Below are 24278 nucleotides of genomic sequence, written 5' to 3'. Positions count from 1 at the left end.
ACTGAGCCACCTGGGAAGCCCATGGTGTACGCTTAGGTTTAAGGAAAATGAAAACAGAGAAATTGATATCTAGGACTGTTTGAAGAGCTTTTCCATCTTTCCTACAACTACAGAATCTTAAACGTGGGCTACCTTTGCTATAGGAAATATGCAACCTTTGTAACAAGGAATATCCTACTATTTTGGAATCTTAAGAGCTATAAATTATTTTACGATCTGTCTAGTCCAGAAGTTTGCCATTGAGATCAGTATCCATATGTGAGGCAGTTGAACAAGTGAAGGCAAGATCTAGCCTGTCACAGTGATTAGAGGATGCCACAGGTATTAACTACCCAGGGGCTCCTCAGGACACCAAATGCCTTGCGAAGTGCATACCCACCATGCACAGGATGGATTCACAAGCTTTGATATATATTGCACTCAGGGAAGAATCGTCCTGCCCAAAATGACAGGGGTGCCCCTTTTAAGAAAACACAGGATCAGACTTCCCCAGTGAAGCAGGAGAAGGGAAAAAAAGAAATGAAAGTGTGATTTGCTCAGTCATGCCCAACCCTTTGTGATCCCATGGACTATTACCCAACCAGTCTCCTCTGTCCATGGAATTCTCCAGGCAAGAATCCTGGAGTGGGTAGCCATTCCCTTCTCCAAGGGATCTTCCTGTCCCAGGGATCGAATCCAGGCCTCCCACATTGCAGGCAGGGAATCCTCCTGCATACACAGGGGACACAGGTTCAATCCCTGGTCTGGAGAGATTCTACGTGCCACAGAGCAATTAAGCCCATGTGGCCCTGAGCCCATGCTCTAGGGCCTGCGAGCCGCAACTACTGAGCCGGCGATCTCCAACTACTGAGCCCCGCGTGTGAAGAGCCTGTGCTCCCCAGCTAGAGAAGCCACCACCACGAGAAGCCCACACACAGCAATGAAGAGTAGCTGCTTGCTGCAACTAGAGAAAGCCTGCACACAGCAAAGAAGACCCAGGGCAACCACAAAATAAAATGAATAAATAAATTTAAAAGATTAAAACAAACACACACAAACTCTCCAATCTCTTGCTGCAAGGATATACAGTTAAATGCCCTAGGGTTATCCAGCCAGTGTGAACACCCGCTCTAAAAGAGAACTCATCTTCTCACAAGTCATCACGTCCACTCTGGTCCAGTTCAAAATATCAGAAGGGTCTTTCCTTATACTGAGGCAGTACCTGTCCTCTCATCCTCGTTTTGCTTCCATGTGGCCCACAGAATAATTTGAAATGAACAAAATGAAACTTACCCATCCTCCAAACCAATATAAAATATTTACACATTATGATGTCAAAGTTGCGGCTCTAAGGAACACCAGATGTTTCTAGAACAGTGAATCTGTCATTTCGCATTTTTTCTCCCTCAGTTAAAAAAAAAAAAAAAGCAAAGCATCACAACTCAGAGGGGCTGCAGTGAAATGCAGCTTTTCCTAATGAGATTCATAATAAATACTGTCTCAACTAGATCCTCATTGACAAGCAGGATCCCGATGTATGCCTAGCTCAACCATGCCTGAGTACTGACTCCAGGCTGAATATCCCATTGCCTTTAACTTCTATGTTTAAGATATACACAAGTGATGAGGAAGCACAACAGTGTAATTATGGAGGAAAGCAACGCGGCATCTGCGCTTTCCACCCTAAGTCAGCAGAGACAGGGAACAGCCCAAAGTCAGAGAACACATCCACTATGGACTGGAGAGTCATTTATGTGACTGGACAAGCAATGGACTGAGGTTCCAGAGTCAATTTCCTTGTTGTGGTTGTTGCATTTTTTTTACCCAAGTCTAGCAAATATACAGAAAAGAAGTGTCCAAATCCTAAGTGAACCATCTAGAGCCAGTTTTAATGGTGAAACCTTTCAAACTTGCAGAGTAAAGCCAGAGTCTCTGCACACTTTCTGCAATGCTAATAAAAGATGGAAAACTATCTTAACTTTATGTATCGATTATAATCCTAAAATCTGCTAAGAATAAGAGGAAAGAGAGAAAGAGGTATAGTTAGAAAGAAAGAGGAAAAGAGAATACATAGGCTAATATCAATTGGTTATTTGTTAAAACTTCAAAATAAAGATAATACAAATTTCTATTTACATTTTACTGAGCACTGAATAGATGTCACTTCCTAGAGAGACTTACATTGTCTTATTTAATCCTAAGGATACCTATGAGGTGAGTGAAAGTCGCTCAGTCATGTCCGACTCTTTGCAACCCCTTGGACTATAGAGTCCATGGAATTCTCCAGGCCAGAATACTGAAATGGGTAGCCTTTCCCTTCTCCAGGGGATCTTCCCAACCCAGAGATCAAACCCCGCACTGCAGGCCAATTCTTTACCAGCTGAGCAACAAGGGAAGTCCAAGAATACTGGAGTGCGTAGTCTAGCCTTTCCCCAGTGGACCTTCTCGACCCAGGAATCAAACCAGGGTCTCCTGCATTGCAGTCGGATTCTTTACCAACAGAGCTATCAGGGAAGCCCTACCTATAGGGTGGGTGTCATTATTCTCCTATTACAGGGGAGAAAAAATAACAGAGCACTAAAGTTAAGTACCTAGAGCTGGTAGTCACCACTATAAATGACAGACCTGAGATTAAAATTAAATTCTTATTCCAAGGCCCTGGCTCTTGATCACTGCAATTAACAAATAGAATGTAAGAAACTTTTAACCAAAATTTACTGCCACCTGATAGGGTTTTTTTCACAGATGCAAAGAGAGTTTATGGATTATTTTTAAAAATCTACAAATATATTCAATATTCATAATATTGAATAAACACCCATAAACACACATCAGAAAAATCACATATCTGAAAGAGATATTTGAAGTCAACTAACAAAATTCCAAATCCCTTCTCTCTTAGAAATGTTTAAAAATATCTCATAGCATGCTTAAATTATGTCCACTAAAATTGGCATAAAATAAAGATGCTTATAGTCAACATTATTATTTTTCTCTGCCCTAAAAATTCTGACCAATGTTGTAAGATAAAAATCATAAATAAGAGGTCTAGTTTTTAAAAAGAAGGAAAAATATATAATTGCTTGTACCTAAAAATATTGGTTAGCTAAAAAGTCTAGAGAATTAACTGAAAACCTGTTAGTATTCACAAGACATTTCAATAAAAAGATTGGATGCAAGATAAACATACAAAAATCAATAGCTTTCCTGTAGATCAGTGATAACCAGCCAGAAGATATAATGGAAAATACTGGGCAAACTCAATAGGTTTCTGTATCCCAATCATTATCTGTAGTAGAAGTCAACGATCCTTTTGTGGGGCTAAGGGTTCTTTTTAGTGTGCCTATTTTTTGAAGTTGTAATAATAGTTGTGGTTTTTCACAAGGTCAGACATTACTTCTATTTAATAAATGACTTTGTTTCTCTAATAGAAAAGCAAAGATCCAACAATGGTTCAGTACAATTGCTGAAATCACAGTGTAAAATTCTTGCCTTATCAAGAACCCATTTAAGAATTACCGAAATAGTTACAGCAACAACATTCTGTAAATAAGGACCCCAGAATCTTTCGTGAAGGTTAGAATAAATGATGTAATGGGGTCTGTTTAGCTTAGTACAGTAGCTGTCCTAAAGGAAGACCATGTGAGACCCTCAGGTGGTGTTTCAAGCTTTTCTAAAGCTTTTCTTTTTAATCTCGCAATGATAACGTTCTCATTTTTCCATCAACATGAGTTTCCTGGTGCAAAAATACCACACTTTTATAATGTTTTACTGTAGCCCTGCATTAGGCTAATTGAAAACTCTAGGATAAACAGAAAAGCAGCTCCTAAAGAAACCGCTTTAAAAGAAACCTGAATGTTCAAATATTACTTTCAGCTGCATTTCTTTGCTGGCACCTCCTTAGAGAACCAAGTAATGAAATCTCAACTTCTCCCATTAGTTAATTAGCACTTTTGCATCTTAAGTACTGAAAGTGTTACACTGTTAATTACCTAGGAGTCTGCTCTCAAAAATCAGTGGCTGCTTATGTTTTTTATTTTTTCTTATGCATGGGTTTATACAACCCTAAAAACAAAAGTATAGTCTTCCATGTGCATAGGCTAAATGTTACAAAATGTAGTGTTTAATAGCTAAAGGTGAGTTCAAGTCAACTAGTGCCCCTGTATTGATCTCTTATTTCTCCCAACACTTTTCTTCTAATCCTCTCCATAATTACATGAACTGCTAGAGCTTTCCTGATGCTGTCAATTCCTCCTGCATCCATTTTCAAATGGCTAGCAGAGAAGCCGTCGGGCACTAGATCAAATTGTCAATGTTCCCCACTCTGGGCAATTGACAATCCTCTTGAAGTCTTCTGGCACATCTGTCAAGAGCCTCCCAGGGTTCTTCCAAACTCTTTCCCCTTGGAAGAGAGCAAGGAGGGTGGAGGAGGCAGAAAGGTATTGATCCATTCTTTTAACATGCTAATTGGCCCGGGGGCGGCTTCAGTCAGTGCCAAGCTGGACACTTCAAAAGGAAACTGTTTTTCAAAGTGGAGATGTCTTTTTCAAACACTTAAAACTGAAAACAAATGAATCTAAGCATCAAGTTCACAGTGCAATGTGAAGGAGGTTGGACAAACAGAAATGCCGAGAGTGATATATGCAAAGGCGCCCTTTGCATTCATTAAATGATGGTAACAAGAAGTTTAAAAGTTTGAAAGACACTTTAAACTTTTAGAGCTTGTGTGTCCCCCATGAACAATTAGGATATAACCTACTGTGTAGCTTACAGTATCCCTTGGGAGAAGAATAAACACGGATATAATTAAACTGATACAAAATGGTAATGGCATTGATGTTGATGAATGCTTGGACATCTCCATAATGATGAAAATGGAATAAAACTGTTTGTTTAATTATACCTCTAACTGGCAACACACCATGATGGCTAGATGGGAAAAAAAGTAGGGTGGGTAAGAGCACCATTACTAAAGGAACTTTGTCTGCCGCTTTTGCTATCAGTTTATTATTTCATCAATGAAACACACAGTACAGATAAGACTGCAAGACATAATTAAGTGCATAAGGTTGCAAAGTATTGTTACGCTTGTAAAATTAATTCATCAAACATGATGATTTGCTCAGTTTTCAGGTCATGTATTTCTGGGGATATATTGTTATCTGTGAATGGCTATTAACAGAGAAAGCCATAGAAAAGAGAGATGGCAGCTTTGGTAATGAAGAAGCCCCTGTGGAAGGCAAGAGCTGGGAAACTCAGCGTCTCAAATCAGGGAAGTTCTTAAGGACAAAAGCCCATGAGAAAAGCATTCCTTACTGAGCTGTGTCTTAACTGATCATGAGGTTGGCCCATATTTACCTGCCATGGTATTATGGAGGAAATCAGTATTCTGTTAACCCCTGACCCCTCGGATTTGCAGCAGACAAAGGACCAATCTGGAGGCCTGGGAGAACCCCGCCAAATGTCAAACAGCAGGGAAGCGATTGTTCCGGAAACAGTTGGCTTGGGCACAGCCAGCTTCATTGGGGCAAACTGCTATTCACAGAAACAAGCCATGAGGAGATAACGCCATAAAATATGAACCAAATGAAACCTTTTTTGCCTTACTTCTAAACTGTTGGCTTTATGGGACTTCATGCTGAACAGTATGAAAAAAATCCAATTTGCTTTGAAGCGCATTAGTCTGTCTAACATCCTAATTATTGTTTACATTGCCATTTGCCTTCTATTAAGAATTGAATAATTACCCAGCACTTCATAGTTTAAAAATACAAGCAAACAGGATTATCTGGGTAATTAAGAAACTGTACCATAGCTTTGTACCGCTGTGGAAAATATCTGTACATGGAGGGGGAAATGATAATTATCAATCAACTTACTTCAAATGCTATTTCCAGGATTCTGAGCAATTGGAGATCTGTAACTTATTAAGACGAGGTTAGTAAGATCACCTTTGAGAAGTGTGGGTCTGTTTAAATCCATCCTTAGAAACAAGAGCCAGATAAGCAGCTGAATTTTCTCATCCACTAATGACACGACAGAACATACCAAGTACAGACCCTTCTGCTGTTCTTTAATCCTAATAATCCATCCCAAATGGACTTTGAACAGCAGCATCATCAAATTTTGTCAGGCCATGTGGAGCTAAACCAAAGCTCTTCCACATTTAGATGTTGTTTTAGCTGACCCTGCCTACACTTAATTACACTGCAAAGTCTGGCTCTGCCCGTTTGCTGCCCTGTGAAATTAGTTCGAACTCAAAACTAATTGAACTTCAAAAACATTTCATGCCAAGTCCTCTTCTTTTAGTTTATAGAATACATACGATCAGGGCCTTCTGAAGACAGTACTATTTTCAAGATGAAAGTGAAGTTTGTTGGGTTAAATATGTATTGTACTCGCATTTTCATTCTGAGGGAATAAAGCAAAGGTTAAGTAAATTTGGAGACACTGGTGGGATAGGAAAACAGGAATTCAAAAGGCACATTCAACCCAAAGCGAATACACATATAGAATAAGGAACACCTTTGAAAGAAATGTATGTGGGACAGGAGTGAAAATAAGGGATTTTAATCATGATTCTAGGTACGCAGTTGGTTGTCTTCATTCATAGATGTATGACACTAATGCAATGAAAATACCAATGATTTGTGTAATCTACACTTTCAGGATCTATTTGTTGAAGGGGTGAATAGGTTCCAGGCTACGAGTGACCTAACGCCTATATTTTCAGGGCTTCCTGAGATCTGATAATTCTTTCTCCAAGAATTTTATCTTTTTACTTGACAATTTTTTGAAAGCCCTTTGTTGGGCCACTTCTAAGCATTCCTAGCATAATCTGCACAGTGCTATCTCCTCCCTCCTCAGAAAAAAACAGGGAGACTCCTGCTGAAACTGTCAGGAAACAGACAAGCCGAGGGATTCACCAAGACTAGGTTCCTTTCCAAAGGTCAAAATAAAATGAGCAGCAGGAGCTTGGGTTGTTTCACATGGGGCAAGGGGCCCTGGGAGTGACAACCAGCCACACTGGGGGAGGGCCGGGCGGGGGGTGCACAAAAGGGGCCCTGTGCAAACACCCCACTCTCCGCCTCCCACCCCCAATCTCTGGAAGCATTCAAATCAAAACCGAATTAATTTGCATGGTGTCTAAATCACTGGGCTCTGCATAAACAGAAGGAGATTTTGGCTGGAGTTTCCAAAGGAAGCTCTCTAGCCTTTGTGAAAGGGGGAAATGGGTGTGCTGTTTTGCATGAGGGCGCATACAGAATATGCAAACGAGGGATCTGCTGCCGGCAAAAAAGCAACCCTAGGCCGACAGCTGACGACCCGCATTCACCCAGAAAACGCTCTGGGTCTCCAAAGGGAGTCGTCAGCGGCACCAACCTGATTGTTTCCCCAGAAGCCCAAATAGACCCTGAATATTCATAAAATGTCCATTTAGTCATGGGACTATTAATTACCCTCCAGATCAGGGGACCCAGTGGCCTCACCTGATCCCACCCCCCACCGCAAATGGCCCAGAGGTACCAGCAGTAAGGGAGAAAGGTTTTATGCCCTCAGTGAAAAAGATACAGTCTCTCAGGGTCCCATGGGCCAGCTGAGGCTTTCTTTAATCATTCCTTCTCACAAGCACAATAAAACTAAAGAGAGCACTGATGCATGTTATTGGACGCAGATAAACCGTTTTTAAAAAGCTAAGAGCTACAAATTGCTGCCTGATTTTATAGAAACATATAAAGGGTAGAATAAATGTCATCATTCTAAGCTACCTAAATCTCCGAGATTCTGAAAGTTTCCAGAGCTTCCTGATCTATTTTGATTCTAAAAGTGTCTGCAGACAACCCAGGTACACTTTCTATACCTTCAGGAGAAACAAAAAGCTGACACTTTTTGTGCAGCGCTTCTGAAACTTTTGGGTCTCAGGACCCCTTTACACACTGTTTAAAAAGACTGAGGATGCCAAAGTGCTTTTGTGTATGTGAGTTAAAGCTACCAATACTTACCGTTAGAAACTGAAACTCAGATGAATTTATTGAAAAAGTACTGATAATTAAACCCATTACATGTCAACACAAATAACATATTTTAATGAAAAAAGGACAAAATTTTTTAAAACTAAATTAGGGACAAGAGTGACACTGTTAATGTCTAGCTTAATAGAGGACGGCTGGATTCTCAAATTTGCTTCTCTTTAATTTGATAAGATATCACATAACAGATTGCCTCTGGAAAACTCCATTCACAAGAAAAGGGGAGGGAAAAGGCAAATAGCATATTAAAGTTTAAGAGCACATTAAAGTTTCCTGTGGTCCCGTAGACCACAGGAAAGGGTCTTGGGGGAACCCAACGGAACACAGTTTGAGGGCCACTGCAGTAAGCTGAGGAACAGAGGACCTGACCAGTAGAGACAAGATCGTCATTTCAAAGCACCCCCTACACTTGCATCTGTCACCATTGCCCTCACCTCTCTGCGCAAAAAAACTGTTTCAAAACCTAAGCCAGTTTCTACTGTTGGACAAACAATGAAAGCCTATAGTGTCACCATATTTCTATTGAACAACAACAAAAATAACAATAACATTTTCCACTTCTTAGGCGCTTAATGATTCTAGGCACGGTGCCAGACCCTGTATACATACATGTGTGCGTGTCACAAGTCACTTCAGTCGTGTCTGACTTTCTGTGACCCCGTGGACTGTAGCCTGCCAGGCTCCTCTATCCATAGGATTCTCCAGGCAAGGATACTGGAGTGGGTTGCCATGCCCTCGTCCTTATATGTGTGTCTCATACATAATAACGTATCATTGTCACCAATTTGCAAATATAGACTTGAAGTTAGGGAGGTTTCGTTAGTGACCATGGTCACCCATCAAGTTAAGTAGCACACCTACAAACTAAACTCAGGTCTCAAACTCCAAAGGCAGATCTTACCCATTTTGTACTAATAATTATCTTAGTGCATAGACTACAGATATTTTTGAACATCCAGGTGTAGAGATGGTTCATAAATATAATGAAAATAGCTAAGACCCAAGTGAAGTAGGAATTACAAACAAGGAGTTCATTAAAAATACATGTCACATGCAAAGATCCTGATATATCATGTTGACTCCATGAAATGTTACTCCACCAAATAAATGTTTAATATGAAACAGGCCACGATTCCGTCTGCATTTATTTATGCATTCATTCAATGAACATTTAATGAGACCCAACTATGCTCCTTAATTGTCAGCAGTGTTACTTGTCTGGTTGTCCTGGGCTGAACTCCTTCCATATATATGCTCATGGTCAAGAAGGTTTATTAAAATCATTTGTCCAAGAAAAAGCCAGAAAAATAACAAAGCAAGGTTAACCATTTAATTTTTTTTTAAAGTATATGTATGATTTACAAGTTAAACTGTTGGTTTAAAATTATTACTAGAAAAAACTAAGATCCCCGAACTATCCATCAACAAAGGAAAAATTAAATAAAATATGATATATTCACACTACAGAATATTAATTATCAATTATGAAGGATGGAGAAAAGTTATATTCTCTCATATGGAATGATGTCCAAGATAAATAGTCAAATATCATAAAAACAAGATGACAAGAAGATGATTCCCTTTCAGTTATTTTTTAAAATACACAGGCATAGATATATTTGGATTATCTACTAAAGCATAAAGACTGATAAATCAGAAATAAGCTGGAGTAAGAGTTTGAAGCATACAATTCTTTTGTAATGTTAAATTTATCAATTAGATGAAAAAAAAATGCCCCCCAAAATCTAAGTATTAAAATTCAATGATGTGAAAGTCAAACATATATCATGACCACCTCTGCTTTGCACAGTAGTAGCTGAAAAGCCATTTAATCGGTCTTTCTCCTAAAGACTCAAGTCTTAACAGAATAATTATGTCTTAATTCATTTTTGAAAAGTACAAGGAAGCTCAGTCAGATTAAAATAAGTCATCAAATCTTAAATACCGGATTCAAGAATCCCTAACTGAGATAATTCCTATGTGATGCCTTAGTGAATCCAAAATAGACCACTGCCTGATTCACTCACAAAAGAAGCCTGGTCACATGTAGAAGGGAAAATTAAAAAGTATAACAGAAAAAGGACAATAATTAAACCCTGCTCTTCTCGGATATAAAGAATTGCGTCTTTCAGTGATCACAGCCATGCTTCAAAGTCAGAGATAAAAGCAACCGTGTGATTTAACCAATTGATTCTTAAAGACATGATTCAAAGGTGGAAGAAAAATTTCAAAAGTGGAAAGAATATAACAGCATCTCTCTGAACTATATTTTAAACACATCCTTTCTGGTACTTCTTTCTCCTAAGGTTCTTCTATAATACATTAGGAAAACAAAGTAGTCATTTTTTTAAACACAGACCTCTCTCTTTTTTCAGAGCATGAATATGAAATATTTCTATTTTATAGCCATCAAAGCACTTCCATCTTGTTTTTTCTCAAAAGAGCTTTTAATAAGAAGCTTTTACTGATATGAAGGCATCATATATGTAATGATACATAATAGAGGTCCCTAAGTATATAGGACCCCAAACAATTTACAGCAGAATTATATATTTAAGCAAGGTTTGATTCCTACCCAGCTTAATTTTGTCACAGTTGTGATTATTTGTCCTTAAGTGACTCTATAAGAATGCTTTCTTTTTATTAGTATTATTTTTATACATGCTCTCTGAAAATGCTGCTTATTACTATTTCACAAAGAGTAAATCTGTGATTTCCCTTTCATTTTTCAGCTTTTTAATTAAGCAAAAACTAAGGTAATAGAGAATCATTTCATCTCTTCCTCCAGTTTAAAATTTTTGAAGTAATAAAAATAACCCTGTAAAACATCTGGAACATTCCCTCATGGAGGGGCAGGGTTTGTACTAGGGGAGAGGGAGACATGTGTGAGGTGGATTTCTTTTTTTCCTTTCTCCGACTAACTAGAACTTATCCGCTGCACCCCATCACCAGGCAAGTTCAAACTGCTGCTAATGCCAGCCAGACATTCTCCTGCAGGAGACAAATGAGTGGCTTCCACTCTTTTTTTGTCCTGCTGAGACTGAGTCAAATCATTTCAGAAAATGTTATTCTAGGGGAGGGTGAACTTGCAGCTGCCGCAGAGGGCAAGCCCGCCATCGCCCTGCCACTCCTGACACTTTTGACGGGGCTCCTCGCCTTCCGCCTGCATTTGCATGTACTGCTTGGAGGTAAGAACTCCAAGAGGAAGTGTCCTTCTGTCTTCAAGGTCCCTGGAGGATTCTGGCAGATGATCAGGGTTAGATTCAAACAACAGCATACCCCAGGCCCCCACCTGCCCTGGCCATTTTTGCCCAGGGATCTTTTGTCAAACATTTAAGATCTTAATCAATCTTCACTCTGACCTCCCAGACCCCAAGGAAGATGGATGAGGAAGTAGGTGACCTTTCACCTGTCCTTCTATTTGTCCTGCCACAGAAGACCCATTGAAAAGACAATTGGGGAGGGATCTGCTGCCAGAGTTCTGAAGACTTGCCCATTCTCTTTTATATCCTTTCTTAAGCTCCCTTTACACCCTGGTCTTTCTTGTTCCGCTCCCAAATCACTTTTCTTTCACTCAAAGGGAAAAGTTCTCTTTCCTATAGCAGAGGGGAAAAAAAAAAATAGACACTCCAAATAACATTTTCAAATGATCCTTACTCTTTGTTAGGGCAAAGGCAATGCTTCCTATCTTTGTCCTTGACTTCTAAGAGTGGCTCGAAGATGGACTTCCCTTTTACCATTTCAACTCAACACCCTTAAAAGTCAACAGCTATGACCTTGATAAGAGTGATAAAAGAAGCTAGCATTAACATCAGTTTAATGCTTTATGACCTACACAGTGATTTTTTTTTTTTTTTTACCAATTTTACATCACTGTGTCCTCTAAGTCTCTAAGCTAAGTACAATTATTATCAACCCATTTTATAGATTAACCAACAGGCACAGAGGGTTTAAGAAACATGCTCAAGGTCGTGCAGTTAAGTGACCAAACTGAGACATATTTCCTTGTGAGGATGTTTTTCTGCTCTACCTAGATAATCATGATACCCCAGGAATGATGGTATATGCCCAAGTGCATGTGTGTGAAGTCGTTTCACTCGTGTCCAACTCTTTGAGACCCCATGGACTGTAGCTCTCCAGGTTCCTCTGTCCGTGGGATTCTCCAGGCAAGAACACTGGAGTGTGTTGCTATTTCCTTCTCCAGGGGAACTTTCCAACCCAGGCATTGAACCCGCGTTTCTTATGCATCCTGCATTGGCAGGCAGGTTCTTTACCACTAGCACCACCTGGGAAGCCAAATGGTGGCACAGATGGAAGCAACCACTTCTTATTACTCTTAAGATGTTTACAGACTTGAGTTATCTCTTTTAAAAAAATCTCACTCAAGTTTGGGATTTAAGAATTCTTGTGATTCAAGTTTTTTCTTCCTCCCTAAATTCATCAGAGATTCTTACCTGGTAGTGTTTAAAAACAACCAGTGCAAGGTTTTGTGCAAAAAGTGTCTTCTTGAAAGATTTAATCTTTCTACAAGTAGCAAAGAAAATACATGGGTAGCACGAGTGAGTGCAGATTCTCAACAATAGCTTAATCAAACTTCCACTTCCATTACATATCTAGTCTTGTGTTTGGAACAGTTTGCTCAGAAATGGACTGAACCTAAGCCATGCAGCCTCAACCTTTCTATCAATCACGTGATGATGAACTGTATTCCTAAGATTATTTCCATAAAGTCATCCACTACGATGTTCAATTGCCTTTACATTCACTCCCCCCTCCATCTTTTTCTCTTTTCCTTCTAATTCGGGTTGTAAAAATGTCAAGGAGTTTCACAGTGCAGCAATGTATGAGTTACTGGGCTGTGTGACAATTGGAAATCAATGACATTAGATACAGAGAGATGTACTAATGCAAGAAACATGAACATCTGAGCAAGAAATGGAAGACAATATGTTTTTTAAGAAACATATATGTAAGAATCTTGACATGTTAAGATGTGCAAGTCTTGTCTTACAAAAATAAAAAAGGAAGAACAATTTACTCTAAGATGCAAAGCAGTATTATTACCCTATTCATTTCATAGGGTACATTCACTTCATACCCTACTCTTCCCGCTTTGATGATTATAATTTAGGTGCCAACAATGCACTCATATTTTTCTAATATTAACACTGGAATATACTTCAGGGTATATTGGTACCTGTACCAATATATTGGTATACAATATACCAATATTGGTATACAATATAACAATTGTATACCAATATTGGTATATAATATTGGTGGCTGTACCATTTGATACAGCTTACCTAGTAGTTGCTAAGCAAGAAATTAATCTTTGTTAAAAAAAAAACCTTGAAATTCAAACATGTAAATTTTCAGCTTTACCTTTTGACTCAAGATCAACAGAACAGGTTGCCAGTCTTTATCCTACTTTATATTTTCAATGCATTTAACAGACATTCATTGTTAGCTACTTCTAGAAATAACTACAGCACATCAAGAAGAACACTTATGATCTCTGACAGGAGAAATATATAACTCTATGACACCTCTATAACTCTATGAAATATGTAACTCTATAACTCTATGACACTCCAAATGCAACTTTCTTTAGGTTATAACTGTTGATTTCCAATTGGTCAAGTGGATTGCTCTATAGTCAATCCCACCCTGTCATTAAAATGGTTGAAATGCCAGACAAATTGTTTGGCAGTCAGTTATTTCGGGCTCTTTAATCACCAAATCAGATGAACCAGGCAGTAGCGTAGTCTCCAGTACAACAATCACCCTGAGAAAAGACTTATCTGACCTGTTCCAGAGATGGGACCCAGGGTTACACGCTTTAGTAGTAACCGTAATAAGACTGGCGTCAGCAGACTACTGATAACCACTGAAGATAAATACCAAGCAAAATACAAGTCTTGAGATAACTGATTTTTGTAAGCCTTAATTCACACGTGGTATGAGCAATCCATATAAATATGGAATACTCCTAGCCTTTACTCAAAAACAAAGCTACTATAAGAAGTCTGCAAACTCTCCCCAAAAGGGGAAATACGGAAAGAGGGAATTGCAGACAGGGTTAAATGAGAGGAAAAAAAGTCACCTTAGTAATATGATAAATAGTCATTAACGTGACCAAAAAAAGAAAACAAACAAACCTGGATTTCTTCAAAAACTCAATAATCAAAATGGATCACAATTTACTACTGCCTCTGACCACAGATCCAATAAGAAGACTCTTACTAGCTCTTTATCACCTCTTCAGGGAAATCAAGAGGTCTTTCATCAAGATTCAGTTCACTTGGAGACCCCATCAATGGGAGCTCAATGGAACAGAAGGCGCGTGAAACCCTGTCACTCCACTTTGCTGACCCATGTCTACACTGCTCCACAAGGCCGGAAAAACTGGGCTTTCCTCACACAGTTCGATTTTAATCAGCAGGAGGAAATTGGAACAACAAACCCTAATTTGACATTGAAATTATTCACGGACATATCCACAGGAGGAGAGATGTTTACCGACAGGAGAACCAGGGTTCGAAAATGTGTGGATCCTCTTGAAGCAAGGATCAATCAGGGCCCTTTCTTCAGCTTGTTCATTTACATTTCAGAGGGCACATCAAGCCGGTTCACATCTAAGTGCCTGTTAGCAAATGTGTTTGGCCTTCTGCTGATTACAGCAGCATCATTTATTTTGTCAGTATTAGAATCGTCTTAGCTTTGCCACCTGGAGCTGTAGCACTTACTCATTAGACCCCTCTGTCCCACCACATCCCACAGGGGCTGCTAATTACTGGCTTTACTCCATTTAGCCTCATCTCTGATTTAATTACGTGCACTAAGCCCTAATGAAAAGTACAATATGGCTCTCCTTACCTTGGCATTCTCCATTCCGCTCTTCATGCCCGGCATTGCATAGGCAGTTGCCAATGGGTACCAGCCATTCACCATCTGCCCCGCAGTACATTTTTGGCACATCCTTCTCTTCTGAGTTGTTGACACAGGAGCCTCGAACTTCCACCAGGGAAGAAGTATCAGCGCCTGTGACGGTGTCCGGAAACTGGGCCAGATTGCGAACGGTGAGCGGACACTTCTTGTAGAACACGCGGACCGATACCAAGGCGATGCAGGCCCCCACATCCTGAAAAGCCAGATAGAACCCCTTTTTGCTCAACGGCCCCACATCCCGGATCTCCGTGTTTAGCTTCATGATTCGGTCGCCAATGTCTACTTGGGTGAAGCTCTCGTCGGCTGCGATGGTGTCAATTTTGGCAAACTGGCTCTCTCGGATAAAACGCTCTTTGTCGTTGTCTGATTCATAGTAGTACAGGTTAAACGTCTCCTTGCAAGTGCCCATGACACCCGGAAGACTGTTGCAGTCCCTCAAGGTGAACTTGATCTCGATGTACACCCTCTGAGCCCCTTCTCGGGTGATCCAATCAGTTCGCAGCCAGTTATTCTGGCTGGGCTCCATCACGTTGCAGACTTGGTAGGTTCGGATTGGTGTGTTTTTTTCATCCATAATACTCACTTCCTCCCACTGCGAAGAGCCAAAGGAAATGCATCAATTGCAAACATTTCATCATATAGTGATTTATCAGTTCTGTTTCCCCCTCATAGGACAGTGATGATTTTTGTTTCAATAAGAAAGAAAATTACCCAGCACCAATTCCTCATCAAGATGGTACTATATTGGGGAGCTATTTTCTTTTCATTGTTTCACTCTTTTGCCTAAAATTCCAGAGGTATTACTGGATTGATTGCTTCTGAGTTCTCAGGCAGTTCCTGGTGGTGGTCTAACAACCTCAAATTCACCTATTAGAACAGCTGCAATTTCAAGTGGCAACAGTTCAAATTTACTCATAAATGAAAAACTAGGGCTGTGTATTGTTCCAACAAGGAGCAGAGACCTGCAAATTAAGAGCAGGAAGAGCAGAGTTTGCCAAAGGAAGACAATTATCAGTTAATTAGTGGTGCTCCCGTCAGAACTTTGCTCTCTAATACCTAAAAAAAAAAAGGCAGTCGATTTTGTTTTTTCTTTTCTTTTTAGCATTGTCATTACTCTTTAAAGGGGTAAAGAAAATCTCACTATTCTGGTTTCGGTAATCCTGGAAAGATAGAGAGTAACCTTTATGGTTGGATTTCTCAAATACACTGTCATTTAAAATGGTAGGACACTTTTCAAGAGCATGTATTCAGTCCAAAAAGTTTGTATACTGTTCTTATTTTTAAAACAAAGCCACATTAAGTAAACATGAAGGTACATATGCATTGTTTCTAAATAGTCTGTGGATATTGAGAAAAAAGAATAGTAAGTGGTATTTATGATGGAAAGCCCAAGAAAATTAAACGATGGTAGGGTTTTCTTTGAATCTACTTTGTAACATAAAGATTCTCACAGTGGGATAATCTGAGTTCAGCAAAATTCACTGTGACTAGCATTCTAGTTTCATTTTCACTGTGCTTTTAAAACAATCCTAAAAGCAGCAAGATAATTTGGGGGCTCCTACCAGGCTAGTAGGCAGCCTCCAATTCTTCATTAACATCTACAGTAATGGCTTTATATAGAGCTGGTATAAATCAGCTTAAATATCTAACACATGAATATAATTAGAAGAAAAAAAGATAGCTTAAAAAAATCATATTCTATAATAGCTCCACTTAAAGCTCCATTCAATCCAATGAAGTACATAGAATCATAATGTATCTTTTAACAGGTTTCCCATCTGTGCATTGGAAAACTATTAATGGATGGAAATGTTACTATCTGAAGGGCCATAATACATAAAATTCTGCATCCCTTTCATCTGCCACCATTATGAAAGTTGGAACTGAGAGAGATAAGTGCCCTGTGGTGATTAAAATTTATTTTTTTAATCCACTAAGCAATAAATCACCAGTAATTTACTTATTTGGGGAAATTCATGTAAATCCAAAAATAGATCCCAACCTTCAAAAAAACTTACTCAGCATGCTTGTCATCTCAGAACAAAGGAAATATGGAAAAACACATTTATCAATGTAAATGAAAGCATGGAGGGACATCTCACAGTTCATACAGATAATTCAGATCTAATTCAGATTTTCCAGCCAAACTTAATTGTCTAAACACATTGATCAATTCACCAGAACAATGACAAATTTTCCCTTAGTTTTACATTTTACAATCAGTGTCAGAAACTCAATATTCTCCTTTAAATGAACACTGCTAAGAAATTAGGTTTTTGCTACAATGTTGCCATCAGGAGTCATCACTTTCCATTATTTTCATGTTCTGCTTAGCTGTTCTAATGGAAAAATGAAACCATAACTCATTTTTGACCTGGTGGTATTGTCAAATAGGTTTCTTTGTAAGATAACAATAACAACAAACAAATGTATGTCATTATTGTTCAAAATTATAATTTCAAATTTCCAACCAAGGTGTGAACTGTTCTAAGGATAAGTAGAGATTTCAGAATAAACAAACAAAAAAAACCTCAAATATGCTTTTACACTAAAGAAAGAACTTTTTAAAGCCAATCCATCTCCTACTTGGTAGATATCCAATTTATCCCTTCATTCTAAGTCTGAAAATGTCTTCTTTATTACAAAAGCTAGAAATTAATTAAACTTTATAATTTGGCACATAATTTTTCAAAGGCTACTATATATTTTAGAAGGACTAATTTTCTTACAGACAAGTTCATTTCTTACCTTTCATATACTTAACATATTACACATACATGGCATTTCAGGAAAGGGAAAGAACATTCTCTATTCAGAAGTCCACATTCTGCCCATAAAAAGTTCTGAGTTGTGTATAATCAGCTATGCACAGTATTTTTTTTTTTTTTAAGGGACATCAAGACAACCAAAAGAAGCTTTGTGTCTAGAAAAAGTGATCAGATGGTCTTTCAACAGTTCTCAGGAGTTAGGGTGTGGGGAAGGAGATGTCTGTGGCATATTAAATTGCAATAAAAGCTTTCCAGAAACAAGATAGACCATGAACTATACTCAAAAAATGTGCTACTCCTTGCGTTTAAATAGGTCACATGTACATTGAGTGTAACAAGTGAGGTCCAAAATCATGCTAGATATGTCCTCTCTTTAAACTTGGGAACAATCACTAAGAAAAATAAAGCTCATTATATTTTTTAATGCAAGTACTGATACCTTCATTCTCAGTTTTACCAGCAGTTCTAACACTTTCAACCTACAGAGCAATACCGCTGGGGTAGCATGGGAAAGCCTCCTTGAATCACTGACCTTTCCAGGGTATAGGATTAACAAGAGTCTGACTCTCACAAGATAAAGCTGTACCTTTCTTCGCATTCAAAGGATGAGGGCAATTGCCTGCAATCAGCGGTGAATACAGCCTGTCTACACTGCCAGAGACCTGCCAATCACTCTCCCTCCCATTTAAAAAAAAATGGTTTTGAGGGCAGACTAGAATTTTTCAGCAGAGACCAAACCAACTGCAGTCAAGTTCAGGCTGAAAAACAGGAAGGCAGGGCAATCTCCATTTTATTTCAAATGGATGACAAGACTGGCTTTGGAGAAAACCAGCCTAAAATTCTCCTTTTTCATGTCCGCTTTCTTGTCTTGTTTGTGACACCTATCTTCATAAGTTTCTATGAATCTTTGTTTTTTTTCAATCCTTTATTGTTTATTCAATGGCCAGGTGTGAAGTGCCACGCTGTGTGCTGGCATTACAATTTTTGCCTGATAAGGACTCCTAATCTTTCACCCCCCATTGCTTCTAATCAAATGACTGAGTCATAGACTGTCAAGCATGTAAGGTAGGATGATATGCTTAATTTTTAAAACATTTGAGAGTTATTTCAATTTGGCAGAAGCCAGAGTTACACGTTGTACTGATTTCTTTCCAAAGCTGATTCATTCTGACCCGTTATTAAGGTGTTGGGGACAGGGGGATAGGGTAGGAGAATGTGGCTATCAACCTAATTCCATTCTCAGAATCTTCTGATATAGGCAGTGATGACAAATTCAAGAAGAAATGAACAGTGATGCACTCTCTCATACTTTAAGAATCCAGTCTCCCTGAATCCCAAAGATCCAAGATTCCAAATACTTTAACTGTCACATTTAGTACCAACAATGCACAAACATGGGGCTTTTTTTGTTCTTTCTGCACAGACGTTGCCCCTGGTGTGACACCTATGCAGGTTCATAAGGCTTTCTCTCAGCGTGCAAGTGAACAGCAGCTGATTTAAGGTCCTCAGAGCAAGTTACAGAGCCCCCCACTGCTCACACACAGAACTAAACCTGCTTCTGGTACAATTGGAAATGTTTGCTCTCTGGTATCTTTATTTATTCATTTTCCTCATCTGGAACAGAACAATTGCTCTGAAATTAACCCTGTCAGGATTTCATGGCTATCACAGGAATAGGCATAAATTCTAATTTGGTCCCCAGATCATATTTCTTGTGGGTGTTTTAGGTTTAAATGGGCATCTAAGGCGATGCCTCCACCAGTCTCCTAGTTTTGAAACCCCTTTCTGCCCTTTTGGATTCCAGTTCTGCCATGACAGAGCTATCCAAAGGGAGTATAGGATTTCTCCAACAAAGCGTAATTCACTTCATAGGCCATGGTGGAAATCTGACCCCCTGGCCACAATCAACAAGAATCAAGCCATTAGGACTCTCGGAAAGTTGCTAATCACTCCTTTTCACCCTGTGGATCAGAGAGCAATTTGAAAAACTTACCCCTCCTTCCAGAGGGCTGGCTATCCACCCAAGTTCTCCCTGAACAGATCTGGAATCCAATAAGGTAACTGCAAAAAAAAAAAAAAAAGAAAGAAAACCAAAGAAAAATAGATTAATTTCCAATTGCAAAAAGCCAATACTACAAAAAACCATTTGCCTGAGCGTTTCCATATGTGCCGAGGGTGTGCATATCCAGCTCTGATCAAAACCTAAACTCGGTCTCACTTATGTAAATAATCATTACTCACTTGATCTTCTCCCCTCTTTAAATCTGCAGGTTCTTATTTATTTAACTTGCTTAGCATTTAAAATTCCATCCTGGGACTCAGCTGATTCATTTTCTAAAAAGGATGAATAGAGAATCTCAAGTACAATTCAAAAAATAAATATATCTATGTAAGGCAGTTACACTCCAGAGCAAAATCTGCATTCATCTCTGTCTGGTATCTACTAGAGTTATTTGTTTTTGCAAGTTTCAGATGACCGCATAACTCATCATCATGGTGACAGAGCCACAAGTGAATTCTCTCAGAAAGTACTCAAAGGGTCATGAAAAGGCTCTCTCTCTTACCATTTTTTTTTTCCCTCCACCACCAAATAAATAGGCTCTGGATGTGGTATCCGCTGTTTTTTCAAATATCAAAGTTTCAGAACGGAGGGATGGCAGACGTGTGGACTTAGGATGCAAATACACTTTAAGTATTCACTTTCCCAGGTCTTTTTGAGGACAATCGGAGACTACTCCTTTGGCCAGGAGGAAATCACTGGTTTAAATTTGAGATATGGAGGAGGGCTGCAGAAAAGATTTACTGTGCTTGTGCTACACCTATGAGCATGCATCCAAGCTTAGGACGACTGGGAGGTCGAGTACACAGCCGTCGCACCCCGCCCAAGCTGAAACAGTCCTAGGCACGGAGGGCATTCAAAAGGACGCCATGAATTCCTGAACTCTCCACATTCTCTTTCCCACCGAGAGCTGCAGGCCTGGGGTCGAAAGGCCCATCTCAAAGAAACCACTGGGTTATTAATTTGATCAGCGAAGCTCGCTCTTTGGTCTGGGGGAGGGGTGGGAATGCGAACCCTTCATTCTTGCTCCAGCGCACCCCAACTCTGTCTTGCCCCCCGGCTCCTGAATTCTGCCCACCTCCCCATTCATTTCACCCCGACGTCAAAGTAGTTAAACCGAGCCTCTTTCTCCTGATTTTCCCGAGAAGTCTGAATTCCTAGGGTCTCTTAATTATTTTAAAATGTAGAGTTTCCCTGGGTTGCTCCAGCCCGGAGCTGCGCCCCCCTCCTTTCTCCCCTCTCGGTCCCTAGAGAAAAGCCCGCTACATCCATTTGGATTTATGTAAGGTGGATTAGGGACACAAAGGGAACAATAAGACCCAATTTACAAAAAAAGAGAGGGAGTAGAAAGGGAGGGTAAAAGGGAGAAAAGAAAACGTGATGGGAATAAAAAGCAACAAAATGAATTAATTTTTAAGGGGGAGGAGGGGTCGGCGAGGGGGTGACCCCCCCCCCTCCTTTCGACAGCAGCCTACAGCTCCATCAGCGCCTTTTTTGTCTAGGGTTCCCAAGTTTTCCTTCCAAAAGAAAAAGCAAGGGGGGGAAAAAATCTCTGCGTTTGGTGCAGAAAGGTCTTGAGGGACGTCCTAACAAGAGTGCGAAGTAGTCAGGAGAACGCGGGATCCAGGATTCGGCTCAGAGGAATGACTCTGGGGACCAAGGGGGCAGGAGCGGCCGAGACGGTCCTTCTGAAGGAGGGAGGTGACCCGGAGGGTGAGAGAGCGCCCCTTTCTTCCCAAGCCGAGCCGTGTCTGCCGGCAGGTGTGTGAATCTCTGGGAGCCTCCGTCTGGCGAGCTCTGGGTACCGGCTGCCCAGCTAAAGCTAAGTTGGTTTTTGGCTCCCTCCTTCGGAATAGGGAAAACGATAGATCGTACGGGAATGGATGGACGGATCCTGGAGAGACAGACTGACGGATGGACGGATGGACTGATGGGCGGATGCAGGAGGGTGGGGAGGTGGAGGAGTAGACGAGACGGATGCGCGCAGGCTCGTGTGCGAGCATCGCCAGAGCACACGCGCGCCCAATCGGGCACTCGGGCACAGGCACACAATTGTCCGCGTCCACGCGGGCACCCGCGCACCCACATCCACGCATATGCGCCCGCGCGCAAACACACACGCGCACGCAACTCGCCTTTCTCTGAGATCATTGGAAACTAAATGATCAACCCCCACCTCCACGACACAGGCACACACACAGCCATCCCAGCACGTCCAAACCGACGCGCAGAAAACTGAGCACCGCACGGAACCAGTCGGTCCCTCGCGTTCCCTCCAAACTAACAGTTTGGAGGCCAAAAGCCAAAACTCGAGTACATTCAACTTGCCAGCGGGTTCCCCAGGTCTAGGGGTGACATAAGTAGCTTGGGGCCCCCTAGGCCGACAATCAACCCCCATGGCGCGGGGCCCCACTGGGAGAAAGGTGTTTAACGCCCGGTGCTAGAAATCAGGTCACCGGCGCCTGGCGAGCGGCGCCACGACCGCTGTGCGGCGGAGGCTCGGGAGCGGGGTCCCAGGAAGCGCAGGGCTTGGGAAACTTTGCAGAAACCAGAGCTCGCAAGGCTTTCGCAAGAACCCGAGAACACCACGATACCCTCAAGGAGCTGCAGGCTTCCGTTCCCCCTCGACCTGAGCGGAGTTGGGAAGTGGTAGAAGGAATAGATCCACACATTTTATTAATTTTTTTTTCTTTTATCTTGGCGTTGTCTCCTGTGCGTCCCCTCGGGGCGCATCCACGGGCTGCCCTCGCCTGTGGATGCCGATAAACTTCGTCCTTTCGCTACAAACTTGGGCAACCCCTTCACACGCACGGGTCACCGCCCCGCAGCAGGCTGCCCGGCCGCTCCCCGCAGTCCCTTCGCTGTTCCCCCTCGCTCCAGCTCCCTTCTCCGGAGTCAGGGCGCACCGCTCGCTCCGGGATCCCCCCGCACCCTCCGGCCTCGCACTCCCGGGGACCATTCAACCGCCGATCGTCGCTTCTCTGCCCCAAACCGCAGAAAGGTCGCCCCGCTCTTACCTTCATTCGCGGGATACACCCTGGAACCGGTGACAGCGTCGCAAATCCCAAAGAGAAACGAAAAAAGGACGAAATAAAAAATCCCAGCCATGGTTCGCCGATGCCAACGCTGCTCCTGCCGCTTCTATCCCAGTGGAATAAATGCTTAACTTAGGAGTGCAGCAGGCTGAAGACATTGCCAAGGGGGTGGGCCCGGCCCGTGACGTGCGCCCGCCAGTCCGGGGCTCTCGGCCAATGGTAGCGCAGACGGCGCTGCCTGGCCCCGCCCCCGATGAGCAGAGCCCGTCCCGGAGCCCCGCCCCCTCTGGGCTCGGCGGGGCGTCCAGTCTCCCCGCGATTGAGGGGGAGAGTTTTGCCGCGTCCCTCCCCCGCTGGAGGGAGGCAGCGGGGTCCCCTGGCCACCCCTCAGGGCTCCAGCCCCTGAGCGGCGGAAGAAGCTGAGAGACTCTGAATTGGTTGGGGGGCAAGTCTGAAGAAAGGTTGGGCACCCCGTGTTCCTCCTCGGTGCCCAGATGAAGGAAAACGCTTCTGAGATGAAGGAAAACGCTTTTGTTGCCATTAAAAAAAAAGTATCAAGTTGACCTGCATCTCTGTCGTTGCTCTTTTCTGAGGGTTGAAGTGTTCGCGTTCCGCGCGCCCCGACTAGGACTGCACAAGGCACTCCTGTGCGCGGCGCACACACCACCGCCACTCTGCTACCTTGCCCCGTTTCGTGTCTTTGTGGCGCATCTCCATAAGAAATGCTCTTTGGGGAGAGTTTTGGGACTGGATTATTCTTTTTCCCAGGCTCCTAGTTGACTGGAAAGCTGGACCTAATCAGTCCCCAACGTCGAGTGCAGCGCTCGGCCACAAGGAGGGCTCTGTCCCTGTCTCCGGGGGCTGAACGAAAGACTTTGTAGCAACGGAGAAGTCCCCTGGGGAACCATCTCCGCACTCAGCGGTGGGGGCTCCCCAGCCCCCGCCCCGGCTCCGGACAGGACTCCCCGCCCCGGCAAGACGCCCGGAGGTGGCCTTTACTGCCGGGAATCGACTGTGTGCTTCCCGGTGGGGAGTCCCTGGAGCCGGGCCTAGCAAGTCCGGGGCGCAGGGGGTTGAAGCGAAGAGCTGATGAGAGAGTGCGGGGACCAGTGGAAGTGCAGACGGGCCGCCCACCCGAGCTCAGGCGCTGCTCAGAGCGGCGGCTGCGGCTCTGCGTTCGGGGTCGCTTCCCCTGCGCTGGTCCGGACACCTCTCGCCGCCGCCGCCAGGAAGACGGTGTGGGCGACAGGACCCGCAGAAATCCGCGCAACCGCCCCTGCTGGAGTGCTCGAATGTCCCTGTGGCCCTTCTAGGAGAGCCGGCAGCACTGGGCCCAGGTTTGTCCCCCAATGCCCCGGCCGCGGGCTCAGCAAACCGAGCGCTGCCCAGAGACCGCAACGCAGCAGGCGGCCTGGGGCCCGGTCCCCGACGCAACTCTCCGGACGTTTGAAGACGC

At 42.3% G+C, this 24278-nt stretch overlaps 1 protein-coding gene across 2 annotated transcripts in view; it reads right to left on the bottom strand.

Annotated features, from left to right (window-relative positions):
* EPHA4 (EPH receptor A4) overlaps positions 1–23159 on the bottom strand; it is a 154758-nt gene extending 131599 nt beyond the window's left edge. Inside the window, exons 1-3 of one of the 2 annotated variants that reach the window (XM_043909896.1) lie at positions 22805–23159; positions 19722–19789; positions 14889–15552 (exon numbers count right to left, since the gene is read on the bottom strand). In XM_043909896.1, the coding sequence (XP_043765831.1) occupies positions 14889–15552; positions 19722–19789; positions 22805–22895 (823 nt within the window). In that variant the 5' untranslated portion in view covers positions 22896–23159. The remainder of the gene's footprint in view (positions 1–14888; positions 15553–19721; positions 19790–22804) is intronic. The other variant, XM_043909895.1, reaches the window with a different exon arrangement.
* Between the last annotated feature and the right edge of the window lie 1119 nt (positions 23160–24278).

Source organism: Cervus elaphus, chromosome 8, assembly GCF_910594005.1.
Source record: "Cervus elaphus chromosome 8, mCerEla1.1, whole genome shotgun sequence".
NCBI classification, from domain to species: Eukaryota; Metazoa; Chordata; class Mammalia; order Artiodactyla; family Cervidae; genus Cervus; species Cervus elaphus.
This window is presented reverse-complemented; position numbering and strand designations above follow the sequence as displayed.